At 39.5% G+C, this 14240-nt stretch overlaps 5 protein-coding genes across 5 annotated transcripts; 3 read left to right on the top strand and 2 right to left on the bottom strand.

Annotated features, from left to right (window-relative positions):
• Positions 1-1800: 1800 nt before the first annotated feature.
• Positions 1801-2988, top strand: C5L36_0D06600 (uncharacterized protein; the record flags this gene model as incomplete). The annotated part of the gene is made up of 1 exon (XM_029467554.1): positions 1801-2988. One exon carries the CDS (start codon positions 1801-1803, stop codon positions 2986-2988), a length of 1188 nt encoding a protein of 395 aa, XP_029323414.1.
• A 1638-nt stretch (positions 2989-4626) lies between these two features.
• On the bottom strand, positions 4627-5868 carry C5L36_0D06590 (uncharacterized protein; the record flags this gene model as incomplete). Its single annotated transcript, XM_029467553.1, has 1 exon — positions 4627-5868. The coding sequence occupies one exon, from the start codon at positions 5866-5868 to the stop codon at positions 4627-4629; it is 1242 nt and encodes a 413-aa protein (XP_029323413.1).
• Positions 5869-7187: 1319 nt separating this feature from the next.
• C5L36_0D06580 (uncharacterized protein) lies at positions 7188-9257 on the bottom strand (the record flags this gene model as incomplete). Its single annotated transcript, XM_029467552.1, has 1 exon — positions 7188-9257. One exon carries the CDS (start codon positions 9255-9257, stop codon positions 7188-7190), a length of 2070 nt encoding a protein of 689 aa, XP_029323412.1.
• Positions 9258-9758: 501 nt separating this feature from the next.
• C5L36_0D06578 (uncharacterized protein) lies at positions 9759-11333 on the top strand (the record flags this gene model as incomplete). Its single annotated transcript, XM_029467551.1, has 1 exon — positions 9759-11333. The coding sequence occupies one exon, from the start codon at positions 9759-9761 to the stop codon at positions 11331-11333; it is 1575 nt and encodes a 524-aa protein (XP_029323411.1).
• Positions 11334-12098: 765 nt separating this feature from the next.
• Positions 12099-13673, top strand: C5L36_0D06576 (uncharacterized protein; the record flags this gene model as incomplete). The annotated part of the gene is made up of 1 exon (XM_029467550.1): positions 12099-13673. One exon carries the CDS (start codon positions 12099-12101, stop codon positions 13671-13673), a length of 1575 nt encoding a protein of 524 aa, XP_029323410.1.
• Positions 13674-14240: the final 567 nt, after the last annotated feature.

Genomic DNA, 14240 nt, shown 5'->3' with positions numbered 1-14240 from the left:
GGTATCGAAAGTTTCATCGTCTTTGAAACCATCAACGATTAGTTTCCACAAAGGAGAGTCTTGTGAAAGAATCAAAGAAATAGAAATTTTATTTATCCATTATTTGGTGCAACATAATACTAAAGTTTCAAGGTCCTTATTAAAGCCTATATTTGCAGAGCTTTGAACAGGTACACAGTAGACATTTTTTGCATTATTGACAGTCAGCTCCCCAAGCTAAGATTCAAAATTCAAACTCATACTCTAACGCGCCTCGCCCCTACAACGAATCACATATACCCGGACGAAAGTACACTTATGGGAAAGCTGCAAAGTCTTGTCATTTACAATTAACAACTCTGGAAAAGACGATGGTCTCGTTAACTTGTGAAGTGCCATAGAGCGTTGCAGAAAACTGGAATATTAACGTGAGTAGGATAAGCTCAGTGTGGAAGAGAAAAGTAAACTCCATGAAAGTATATCTGTAAAATGATTTTCGGTGAGAGATTCCAAGGCAACATTAAGAGAATGTTTCAGAAGACCCACATAGTCTAACAAATTCAAAAGTTCTACGTAGGATGTCACCTCCCGTCTTTCCAGCATCGTCCCGGAGAATATAAAGAACGACAAACACTTCTTTTGATACACACTACCTATTACAAAATTTATGGAGATGTTCGGTATGAAAGAGGCAGCATGAAGCTCTGGTCGTTGTGAATATTGGATGATATTATCTATTATTTTGAGTTTTCAACTTTCTTTGCATAAATTGGAATCCGCTCCCACTAACATAACGCTCCTGGAAGCCAAAACTGTCGATGAATATACAGTTTGAAGTGTTTGGTGGGAACGAGCCAATCTTGAAATAACACCATAAACATGCCAATTTGGCGTCTCAATTAATTTCATTTACTTTGGCTTGCGCCGTAATAACAATTAGATCTTAGTTGCCACAAACACGTTACTGAGCTTTCCACATGTACAATATTGGGGAATTTAAATTATGCGTGTCTTTAGCAAGCTTCTATTGCTGAACTAGCAAAAACAAAGGAATTTTCGGCAGTTTTGTTGCTTTTATTTATGGTCAAGCATTCTCTTTTCTCAAAATAGGATCATTCTAAAATGTTTTCAGAGAGCTTGGAACTAAGTCACACACAAATTTTTACTGGAGTTACATCGCCACGTTGGATAATTGCCATAATGGGTACAGATAGTTTCTGTAAGTCCGAATGAAAAGTTTGTGCTGATACCAACCTACACACACATCCTCAACTTTGCACTCCTTAGCAATAAAAATCATTATTGTGAATATTTTCTCATTTACATGGGAAAGTGGTATAATTCTGACACTCTTGCAAGCTCCGGGTGCTCTTTCAATGAACCGGTATAACCCCGTGTAGCTGTAGAGTCGTTGTCTTTCCTACTATATCGAGACGAGTGGGGGAAAGAAAAGTCATTCCCGTTTCGGGGGTGGGGGTGTGAAACCCCTCATCTGGTGCACCGTTATCCGCGTGCAGCAATTTTCGTTGATCAATGCGGAGAACTTTAAAAGAGGTTATCGAGCAGCAATATGCGGTTAATTATTAAGCACTGGAATGATTGAATGAAAAACACCAGGGAAACCAATCTGGTAGTTGGAGGTCGCAATGAAAATTCTCGGAACAGGATCAATCCCCCCGCATTGCATGTATTGATGTACCCATTCCAAGTATACTGGATTAAAGGATAAATAGAGGTGATGTTCCCACTAACCTTTGAGTAGCTGGAGTTAGCAAAGTAAGTCGTTCGACAACAAAAAACCTTATTCCAACACTAGTAATTATGATTGCTATCGACAATATTCTTGAAAAATACACAACTTCAAAACAACTGCCTCTGGCCATTGGTGCAGTTGTCACCAGAGACAAAGGCTTGGTGTATAACAATGGTTATGGCTTCAAAAGAGTTGACGAAGAATCCTCTCATGCAGATGAGGAAACTGTCGTCAAATTATTCTCCACTTCCAAAGCCTTGACTACCACTGCTTTGCTGCAACTGCTTGAATCCGGTAAAATAACCTCCATTGACGACCCAGTGGAAAAATACATTCCAGAAATCAAAGATACAAAGTTGATGACAGGGGTCGATGATGAAGGCAAGCCTATCTTGGTTACACCAACCAAAAAACCAACCCTTCGAAACTTGCTAACACACACTGCTGGGTTTTCATACTCATTTTTCAGTCATAAATATGCAGACTATCTAAAGAGCACGGGAAACGGTGACATCCTAAAATCATCCTGGGAACATTTCAACACACCCTTCATTTACGAGCCTGGTACAAAATTCCATTACGGTGTTAACATTGACTGGGCTGGAAAAGTCGTTGAAAATGTTTCCGGTTTGACCTTGGATGCGTATTGCAAGAAAAACATCTTTGGGCCTTTGGAAGCTAATTCGTTGACATTTGAACGATTCCCTGAACAATTTGAACAACAAGCCCAACTTCATCAAAGAGTAGGGCCTACTGATTATCAGGTGCTTGAGAATGCATACGTCAAAAAGCCTAAATTCCATGCTGGTGGCCATGGCTGTTGGGGTAAAGTCAGTGACTACATGAAGTTCTTAGAAATATTTCTGCACGAAGGAAAGTCTCCACAAACAGGAGCTGTTATTTTAAAGCCAGAGACTATCCAAAAGTACTCTTTCAGTAATTTGATGCCAGAGGGAGTCAAGATCGAATCGACTTTGGAAGTGTCTCAACCTGATGTATCAAACTATGTCGACTATTTTGACTTGTTTGAAAAACAGGGCTGGACCGCAAGCTTCCACAAAACCGGTGATGAGCTTCCAACAGGAAGATCAGCAAACTCTTTCAATTGGGCTGGATTGGCAAACTTGTACTACTGGATTGACGTCAACAAAGGCATTGCTGGTTTCTTTGCAACACAGTTGTTCCCTTTCTATGATAAATCAAGTTTACAGGCCTTTGGCGAGTTTGAAACTGAGGCATATAAAACTTTTGCCTAAAGTTATATTGTTATTTTATACACTTGAATAGATATTATATAAAGATCTGTTTTTTTTTTTTCAAACTTAAATAAATTTCACACCTACACCAACATGCATTTACATATCTTTTGCGATGCCTAATTATAACATTAGCCATTTAGTTCAAGGGGGGTTTTTTCAACCATGAAAATCTAGTTGGTAGCTTCATCATGACTTCTTTTTTTTTTCCCAGTTAATATGACTTATAATTGTATTGTTTGACTTTGAGAATGTATTTAGATACCTTGGTTGAGTTTATTAAACACCCCATATATCCTTTTTTTCTTTCTAGCCTTTGATCCTTACATTTACGCTTTATGTTTTGCGTTTTTGTAATTCCTCATGAAACAGTGCAATAAGTGGCTATTGATATCTACATCTGCAGTAGAGCTAATATATATCATCATATAACGGTAGAATCCCTCCTTTATCAGATTTGATTGTCTGGGTGATTGTTTTCCTACACGAGAATATGTACATGTTTAGATTGTTAATTAATTAGTTTGATTGTCAATACCATGTTTACCACTCGTGAAATTCAAAGCATGATACTTGTTGGTATGGCTTCATGTAAATAATACGCTAGTGCACAGCAATTGGATCAAATAATTGGTTATCATTAGTGACTGCAATTTTCCAACTCTCCTTTAATACATCGTTTTTTGACTTGATTCCAATCTATATGTTGCTACAACAGTGCTAGGTAGAATATACTCTGATATAGTTAGTAAAAAATAGAGATAAATATATGTATTGTATCTAGTTTTGTACTGTTTAGCGACACATTGTCCACATCTTTGTATATTAAAGCCTGTTGTTTTGCAAGTCAAAGATTCTGCGGATTTTTAAAGTAATGGAGGGTTCATATTCGATGTTCGATTAACCTCTCGCTATAGGTATCTCCATTTAAAATATACAATTACTTGATTCTGTATTGGCAGTAAAAATTATCTTAGTGGGAAAAAAGAATGATTGCAATCACTAATTTCAGAATTTGTTCTTTTTGAAAAATCACTTTTTGACTTATACATTATGGTAATTATTTTTCTACTGACTTCTAATTTTTACTCAAAAACTTTTGTCAAACATTTTTGAAAAAAACAACTCCCCAGTTACAATTTGTAAGAAATGTACAAATAAGCTATATAGTAGTCCTTCAATCAATACAAGAAGGTAGTTAGAGTGCAAACAACAACCACCAAAGTAAAACAGAGTACCCAAAATCTGCTGATGAGATCAACCACAATTTTGGAAAAAATCTGCTTGCGCTCTTGGTCCGGTGGAAAAAGACACCGCGTAAAAAACCAATCGGCACTGGTTCGATAACCGCCAGCAGAACTAATTGGAAATCACATTATTGCTGGGTGTGGTATGGACTTCAAGTTTCATGGTGTGTCTCCCACAGATCGACTTTCTCCTTCTCGCATTGCTGAATGACGATGCGTAATTTACTTCCTGTAACGCATGGGAAGAAGCACAAGCAAGTCCAGTCAACGTATAGGAATTCCAGAACTAGAAATATAAAACGATATAAGTAACAAACATTGCGTTCCTCAGTGTACCCCGACAATTAAACAATTCCACTCTTACAAGAAATAATGCATCAAAATCCATTTACTAGTTGATATTACAAGGTGGAATGTCACGCCAGCCATAATGGGCCTTAAAAATCTGGGCCACAAAACAAAGTAGCAATAGAATAGGTACTTCTAATAGTGGGCCAAAGGTTGCTGCAATGGATTGATTACTACCTGATCCGAAAACTGCAATGGCAATGGCCAAACTCAATTCAAAATTGTTCGATGCCGCCGTGAAAGTTTGTGTTACCACTTCCGAGTAATCAGCTGAACAAACACCGTCAATCCGTCTTGAGCCATTCAAGACCTCTTCTTCACAACCGCACAAAAGCTTTTGTTTTTCATCCTCTTCTATTTCGTCATGGTTATTCCCAGTTTCGAAAAACTCCAAGTTCGGAGTTTTCCTTCCAAATATCCACCTGACTAGGAAGAAGGTACCCATCCAAGAAATAAAAAAATAGCAGACAAGGGGAACAAAGCAACGAAGGGCTGTTCTGATTTCCTTTATAAATGAATTTCCTCTTTCGATAAAAATAACAACGATTGTGTATACTAAACCTATTAAAGAAAATGGCGATATATTCTTCAACACCTTCTTTTTAAACATATTCAAACCAATAGTATAGAAAGCGAGAAGTCTTACCAACAATCCAAATCCCAAAGGTATACCTAGAAAAAAACCAACACATTTGGCAACCAATGAATAAGAAACACCGCTGTTCTTCATATTATGATGATCCCCTGTTATCACATAGCAAAAGAATATTTGGTAGGGGGCATATAGGACAATCTGCAAAACGCTATTGATTAATACTAGTATTGCACACAAATTAGTATCGCCATCAGCTATATCGTTCCACACCAAAACCATGGCAATACACCTAGCTAGTCCAATCATGATTATACCAATACGGTACTCCGGCTTGTCGAATAATGTCAACCAGGCCAAACCGAACATTAGAAACGGACATATAATCCAGTTTAGAGTTAATGATATGATAATGTGGTTTATGTATTTTTTTTGCACGATTAATTCATGAATTCGTTCCCATTCCACCTTACATAGTGGAGGTACCATCATTATAATAAGCCCTATGGCCAGTGGAATCGATACCCCCATAATTTCGGAACCTTCGAATCTATCTCTCGAACTGGGAACAAAGACAGAAAGTAAAACACCTAGAACAATTGCTAAAATAATGGCAATAGGAAGAAGCCTGTCTGCAAGCGATAGGCCACTCCATGAACGACGCAGGAGACGGTATCTCGAGCTAGGGGGCATTCTATCCTTCAAAGCTTGAAACCAAATGGCACTGTGTGCATAATTTCATGAATACCAGGATGTACAATATGAATAATCGCAATCATGTTGGATTTAAAATTTTAGCTTTTTTATTTATTGAGCTTTACCACGTGCCTTAAATCCAAGACAAATTCTCTCGTCATGGAATTGAATACCTCTTTCTTTTCAAAGTGATGGATACCTAGTATTTTGCACTATAGAGACTTGAAAACCCCATGGTCACTTAGAAACACTTTGTTACTTAGAGTCAATGGCACCGAGCCATGATTCCTTAGTTTTACTCACTTCCAAAGGCTGTTTGTCAAGAAGCAACATTCATTTGGTTTTCAATGGACGACTAACTACAGTATCATAACCCCCCCTTCTTTCTCTGCTAATAACGTTCAAGCGGTCAAAAAAATGCAATATTGCAATACAAACTTGCTCCTACTATCGTACTTCCACCTACTCTGCTACATACAGGCAGTACTAGGATTCTCACCATATGCCATACGACCTTCTTTTACAGACCTAGTATTGTATTTTCGTGTGGCTGCAAATCTGACACTATAGCTTATATCGTGGCACTATTTATGCTTCGTAGTCTTCATCTGCCCTTTTGTGCATGTCTGTTACAGTAGGTCTTGTCTGTCTTTGCCAAGTCATATATGCTATATCTAGAATTTCAGGGTGCATGTAGTATCAGTTTCTCTCCTGATCATTTAGAAGTGGAAAGAATCCTTCGCTTGGAATAATTCCAAAACTTCATAAATATACCGTGATATTGTATGAATCATATGAGCAGTTATAAACTTTTTCCTGAATATTTCCTTTTTAAAAGACGGGGTCAAGATATCACCTATTCCACGAATTGAAACTTCCTGACGCTATTTTCCCATATGATAGTGCTCTTGAGACACCATTTTACAAATTGTAATCACTATGCTGTAGTTATTCGTTTGTCTAAATGGAGACCTAGTTTAAAAGAAAGATCACATGCAAAGGTGTTGCAAAATAACCCTCAAGCCAGGAAATCCAGTCGCACTTTCACTTCGTGTTGATGCCTATTTAAAAAGAAAATTTTGCAATCACCGTTTGATGCATAGACATGCAACTACACTTTTCTTTCCGCCTCTTGTCAAGCACGCAGTATGTGTTACGTGAGAGCACGTTTAACTTCTGCAATTAGAAGAGATCATTATGATGAACGAAAACATGAACGCTTGACTACTGAATAATTTGGATGACAAAGTGTTAAATCTGATATGGTTCTTCTAATGTTGTAATTAGTACAAAGCTTTACATATTGTTTACAAAATTCAGATGAATTTTCTAGCATACTTTTCTCTGAATTCCCTTTCGCTGATCTGTTTATCATCTTCATAAGCCCGTCTTTTAGTAATTAGGTAGAAGTCTGCGCTATCGGCTGTCAACTCAGTTTCTGTTTCAATCCTGATTTTCCAGTCATTTCTTCCCATTTCATAGACCCATTCACAACGATTGCATGCGCTTGACGGGTCATCCATCCTGATTTTCCATTCGTTCTTGTTGTATTCACCAAAGTAAAATCCAGACAAGTAACCGTTTCTGTTGATTTTAGTACACCCACCATCCTGGATATCAGTTAGTTTCCATTCGTCAAGTTCATAATCGTACTCGACCTTCTTCTTCCGACCATAAGGCCTCTCTTTGACTAACTCTAGAGGAGAGTCAACAATTGAAGGTTTTCCAAAGATTGGCGCTTCCACGAGTGTAGTATCATCGGGTACGGGAAGGTATAATAAGCCGTAGTGCAACATTAATGTAGGCGTCTCCGGAGAAGGCCACGCTTGAGGCCAATCGCACGGAGATAATGCAATTCTAAGCTTATGGCCTTTTTTAAGCTTTATTCCAACAGAGTCAAGACTAACTTTAACGTCATACTTTTCTTTAGGCTGAAGAAATTCGGGAAATTCATGAGAGTTACGATGAGTTAAGTTTAGCTGGCCCCAGGAGAGAAGAACAGACTCTCCAGAAGGGTAAATATCAACTAACCTGACAGAGACATTGGCCAGTTTCTTATCAGATGATATTCCTAATTTGATAAAGGGCAAACCACAGAGGTCAATGTCGTTTTCAAATATGTCTGAATCAAAGCATAGACATTTTGAGTCTTCGTATCTTTGGTCACCTGGAAAATCACCTTTGAAACCAAACGGACACCAAGTTCCTCTAAATAAGCCGTGGGACAAGCTTCCACTAAATGGTATTGCCAGTTCTTTAACAGTATCCCCCAAAGACCTCTTTAGTCTCAGCTCATCTGTCAGATTGAAAGTAATGTATTTATGAATGTTCGGCTTATTAGTTGAAATCCAAGTCCCCTCCCTGTAAACATATGATTCTGCTATAGAAGTAGGATCCTGAATATATACGGTCAACCTAGGCAATGAAAACTGATCGTTTTTGTTTGGATACAACCACTTGGTAAACCACTGAGTAGAAAGCTGTTGATAATCAATTTTTGGGGCCGGTTCTGCCATTTCAGGATATTCATGCACCCAAGGCCCCACAATGCAACAACTTTCTGGATTCGGTAACTTCTCCGCCATTCTCCATACGGAGTTGGTATATCCATCACGAAAACCCCCAATGGCCAGCACGGGCACCTCTAGTAAAGACCAATCCTCACACACCGAACCATGTTTCCAATAGTCATCCCTTGTCTGATGCGCCATCCACTGGTTTAACATCGGAGGTACGTCCAACCTCTTTAACCAGTTTTCTTTCCAGTCTTTACCAACAACGAGGGGATCTTGTGGCCTGGGTTGATATGTACTCATTGTAGATCCCCACCAAAGCATGTCAGAAGCCAAAAGACACCCGCCTCTGTAATGCACGTCGTCTGAATACCTATCATCTGTCGACATTAGGGTTATAATAGTTTTCAAGGCAGGATGTTGTCTTGCTGCTACTTGCAAGCCATTAAAACCCGCCCAAGATTTGCCAAACATACCTATATTCCCATTTGACCATGGTTGGGCAACTATCCAGTCGAAAACAGCCAGGGCATCTTCCTGTTCAATTGGCAAATACTCATCTTCTAGTACTCCCGAAGAATTACAGGACCCTCTCATATCCACTCTCATAGAAATAAATCCATGGTCGGCGTAATATGGATGTCTAATCGAATCTCGGATCACAGTGACGTCTGTTCTGTAGGGAATATACTCAATTAGAGTTGCGTAACTTTTCTCCAAGTTATCGAACGCTCTCTTTGGTGTCCATGCATGTGCATGTATATAATTTCCATCAGGTAGAGGGATCCTGATATCATACACCTTTTCAATCTCAGGATAAGGTAAAACTTCAGTGAGTGCCTTTGGATTTGTATTTCTGACGTTGAAAGCCATGACTTGTTAGGTGAAGAAAAAAAAAACGAAAACAAAAGCTTAACTAAACCCATGTCTCTCAACTTCCATCATATATGTTAGCAAAATCTCCTTTTGAACAATTCCAAATGTGCATGTTGAAACAAAAACAACATCGACTTACATGACCGACTTCGCCCGAAGCGGTTATAAGCGATAAGGCGATAAGGAGTATCCGTTTTACCACCTTTACAGCTTGCCCAATTAGGTAAAAATAACCGTATGACGTATTAACGGTACACGGTATTGTTTTCTACGAACTGCAGAATGAAGATACACTATATTCAATGTACGATAAACCCATTGTTAATGGTCATCCATTGATTATCAAGGTAAGCGGGGGAGTTGTTAGCGAGGTGTTGATTGAACTATCAAGCTTGGCGTATCTATATAAGCTTTCCCACCTCCACGTGAATGATTTATTGTAGTATATACTTGATTTATACGTGACTACCAAGTTCGTACAGTACCAGAATAAGTACAATGTCCGAAAAAGTGGTGTATGATGTCTTAAATGAAGAAGTAACATCTTCAGATACAGAAGCTGGCCTTCCTAATTTGAATAAAGATCTATCAATAGTTGAAAGCAGTGATAGTGTTTTAAGCAGAAAGATCAATCTCGTAAACGATGCAATAGACGAGATTGGATTCACGTGGTTTCATTTCAAGTTATTCTGTATTGCAGGGTTTGGTTACTCGGTGGATTCACAGATGGAGATGATCCAGTCATCGGTGAAAAGTTATGTTGACGGTCAAATGAAAGGCGGTGGGTATCCCGTTGCAACAGAGATATTCTATGCAGGTTTAATCATTGGTTCCATCATGTTTGGTTTTGGTGCAGATCTAATTGGCCGTAAGCTAGCATTCAACCTATCACTATTACTTACTTCGACATTTGGATTTTTCACTGGTGGAACATCGAGTTATGCAATGTACTGTATCTTCCTATTCTTGTCAACTGTTGCAGCTGGTGGTAATATTGCCACAGATGTTGCAGTGTTTCTTGAATTCTTACCATCCAAATATCAATATTTGAACACATCTATGGCAGCATGGTGGGGTGTGGGACAGACGATTGCAAACCTCATTGCATGGCGGTTCCTACCATCGTACTCGTGCGACGATCCTACGAGTCCAGATTGCACATCACGTCTGAATCGTGGGTGGAGGTACTGTTGGTATGTGAACTCAGGTATAGTGATGGGTGCAGCACTTCTTCGATTATTTTTCCTACAGCTTGGAGAAACTCCCAAGTTTCTAGTCTCTACAGGTAGAGACCGGGAAGCCGTTGAAGCAATCCAGGCGATTGCGGCTAAATACAACCGTCCATGTTCACTGACGGTGGAAAAACTAGAAGCATGTGGTACTATCGAGCCAACATACTTCAACATGGGAAGAATATCCAGTTTCCAATCGGGCCTTAAGGAGTTGTACCATTCCACGAAAACGAACATCAAGATCCTTTTCTGCAACAAGTTAGTTATCAGATCCACTATTTTGATCATCACGTCTTGGGTGTTTATTGGAATCTCCTATTCGGTTTTTTACAATTTCCTTTACATCTACATTGCTGCACACGGAGGAGATACCGGCTCTTCTCCTTATATAGTCTACAGAAATTCCACCATTGCCAATTTTGTCGGTATTTTTGGTCCTCTTCTTGGAGGAGCCCTTATTCTCATCCCAAAGGTCGGAAGAAAGGGTACAATGATATTCGGAGCTTTATCTGCCATGGCAATCCTCTTTGGATACACCACGGTCAGAACAGCAGCTGGGGATGCCGGATTCAGCAGTGCAACTTATTTTTTTGTTAACATATACTATGCATGTTTATATGCATATACACCAGAAGTGTTCCCTACCAAGGCAAGGGGTACAGGTGTTGCTCTATGTTTAGTCGCCGGTCGTGTTTCAGGAGCATTTGCACCTGTTGTGTATTGGTACGGAGAACAAACAGGAACATCTGTTCCTATCTGGGTGTGTGGTGGAATCATTGGTTCGTTGTCCATCCTTGCTTTTGCAATGCCTTTTGAGCCTAGTAAACAAAGGACTGTTTAAAAAGTCCAAGATGTTATATAATGCCCAAACTTATTGTTAAGATGTTAGCCCTTCAACGTATTTGTCTCCAATCACTGAGTAAACAAGTTATTTTCTTAGCCAGAGTAATTCAAAAACGATAGCTGTAAAAGGAGGTTCCCTACAGAAGTCCTCTGAAAAAAAAAACATTACATTCATCGTATACTTTAGAGGAAGAAAACATAACAGAAAGCCATAAATCTTTATTTAATACTGTTCCATAGCTACCTGTTTTAAGGATCTAATGGTGGAACACAAGAATGGTTCTACGGGATATCTACTTCAGAAGCATTTTTATGCTTATTTAGGCGGTAGAACCAAGCCGTTCTTTTCGCACCCTCAACAATTTGAAGATAGTCAAGGCTACTGTTATTGTATCCGACATTGTCAATTCTCTAATCAAAAAATAACCACAGATTGTCCGCCTTTTGCGATATGCACAACTCATTGGATAAGATAATCCCGATAAGCTCAGAACAATAGAGATATGCAGCGAAGACATAAAACAATACACCAGTGGAACCTAATGAGAACCTCGGCGAGTCTTTACATCCAGCCTTTATTTTTTACCTGAATAGGGTAATGCAAGCGCAATTCCGAGTGTTCCTAGAGTTGACTGTTTATTCTGATAAATTGGAGGCATACAGTCTATAGTACAGTTCTCTCTTGTTCCATCCACTCTGTTTTTAAAGTTCTAAATGGTCTCCTTAATAGTGTCATCCTACGCAGTTTCGACAGCAACTCTCAATGTCTGAAAAGAGAGTAGTTGAAGTTTCTGACCACGAACTATCTTCAGCGGATCTTGAAGATGGCTTCATAGGTCAAAGAAAAGATCTTACTATAGTCGAGAGTGGCGATGAAGTGTTGAGTAGAAAAATCAACCTCATCAACGATGCAATAGATGAAATTGGATTTACCTGGTTTCATTTCAAGTTATTCTGTATTGCCGGGTTTGGTTACTCGGTAGATTCTCAAATGACCATGATCCAATCGGGAGTAAAAAGTTATGTTGACGGTCAAATGAAGGGCGGTGGGTATCCAATAGCTTCGGAACTTTTTTATGCTGGTCTTATTGTTGGTTCTATTGTTGTTGGGTTTGGTGCTGATTTAATAGGTCGTAAGCTTGCTTTTAATTCATCACTTTTGGTTTCTGCAATTTTTGGATTTTTCACTGGCGGAACATCAAGTTATGCAATGTACTGCATCTTCCTATTCTTGTCAACCCTTGCATCAGGTGGAAACTTGGCAACCGACGTTGCAGTGTTTCTTGAATTCTTACCATCCAAATATCAATATTTGAACACATCTATGGCAGCATGGTGGGGTGTGGGACAGACGATTGCAAACCTCATTGCATGGCGGTTCCTACCATCGTACTCATGCGACGATCCTACGAGTCCAGATTGCACATCACATCTGAATCGTGGGTGGAGGTACTGTTGGTATGTAAACTCAGGTATAGTGATGGGTGCAGCACTCATTCGTCTAGTCTACTTGAAACTCGACGAAACTCCCAAGTTTCTTGTCTCTACAGGTAGAGACCGGGAAGCCGTTGAAGCAATCCAGGCGATTGCGGCTAAATACAACCGTCCATGTTCACTGACGGTGGAAAACCTAGAAGCATGTGGTACTATCGAGCCAACATACTTCAACATGGGAAGAATATCCAGTTTCCAATCGGGCCTTAAGGAGTTGTACCATTCCACGAAAACGAACATCAAGATCCTTTTCTGCAACAAGTTAGTTATCAGATCTACTATTTTAATTATTATTTCATGGGTGTTCATCGGTATAGCATACGAGGTATACTACAATTTCCTCTACATCTATATTGCATCACATGGTGGAGACACCGGTTCATCACCATACATCACGTATAGAAACTCCACCATTGCCAATTTTGTCGGTATCTTTGGTCCGATATTCGGAGGAGTGCTTATTCTAATACCAAGAATGGGGAGGAGAGGTACCATGGTCTTCGGCGCTTTATCCACCATGGCAATCCTCTTTGGATACACCACGGTCAGGACGCCTGCTGGAGATGCCGGGTTCAGCAGCGCAACGTATTTCTTTATGAATGTGTACTATGCATGTCTATACGCATACACACCAGAAGTGTTCCCCACCAAGGCCAGGGGTACAGGTGTTGCTTTGTGTTTAGTTGGCGATCGGATTGCTGGAGCATTTGCACCTGTTGTGTATTGGTACGGAGAACAAACAGGAACATCTGTTCCTATCTGGGTGTGTGGTGGAATCATTGGTTCGTTGTCCGTCCTTGCGTTGGCAATGCCTTTTGAGCCTAGTAAACAAAGATCTGTCTAGTGTTTCTAAATTTTTTTTTTCCATAATGTACTTGCAACCTTTGTTACAAAGCTTGGTATGTGTAATATTAATCCTGGCAGTTTCCTATATAGCCACTCTACAATATTTTGAAAATAGAAGCTCTGGAGCATATGGGAGTGGTTGGTGTCAACCTAATGAAATCTTCGACCATAATTATTTAAGTAGTTGTGCATGGTCTGCTAAGAAGCTGTAAAATTACGCATGGCCAGCCAAGACAAACTTAGTTGAATGTGTATTTTTTTATTTCCTAACCAAATGGCTTGTTGTTGGCGGAAAACACTTGGTTGGACAATTTGGACGTTGATTAATAGCCTTTAAGGATATCGGCATCACCCGTTACGCCACAACCTTCTTGAAAACCAAACACTCTGTCTCTACAATCACATCTACAACTTGGAAATGCTTCTCAGCTAGACGGAAAGTTTGATGTACAGCCCTCTTTTCCCCAAATAGTTGACAGTGCGCATATTGCCGAGTCGTTCAATTAGAGTGACGTGCGGCTTTTTCCTGCTCTCATTATTTTTTTTTTCTCTTCACTTTTCAATG

This window comes from Pichia kudriavzevii, chromosome 4 (assembly GCF_003054445.1).
Source record: "Pichia kudriavzevii chromosome 4, complete sequence".
Lineage (NCBI taxonomy): Eukaryota > Fungi > Ascomycota > Pichiomycetes > Pichiales > Pichiaceae > Pichia > Pichia kudriavzevii.
Note: the sequence above shows the minus strand (reverse complement) of the source record. Positions and strands in the feature narration are given on the sequence as shown.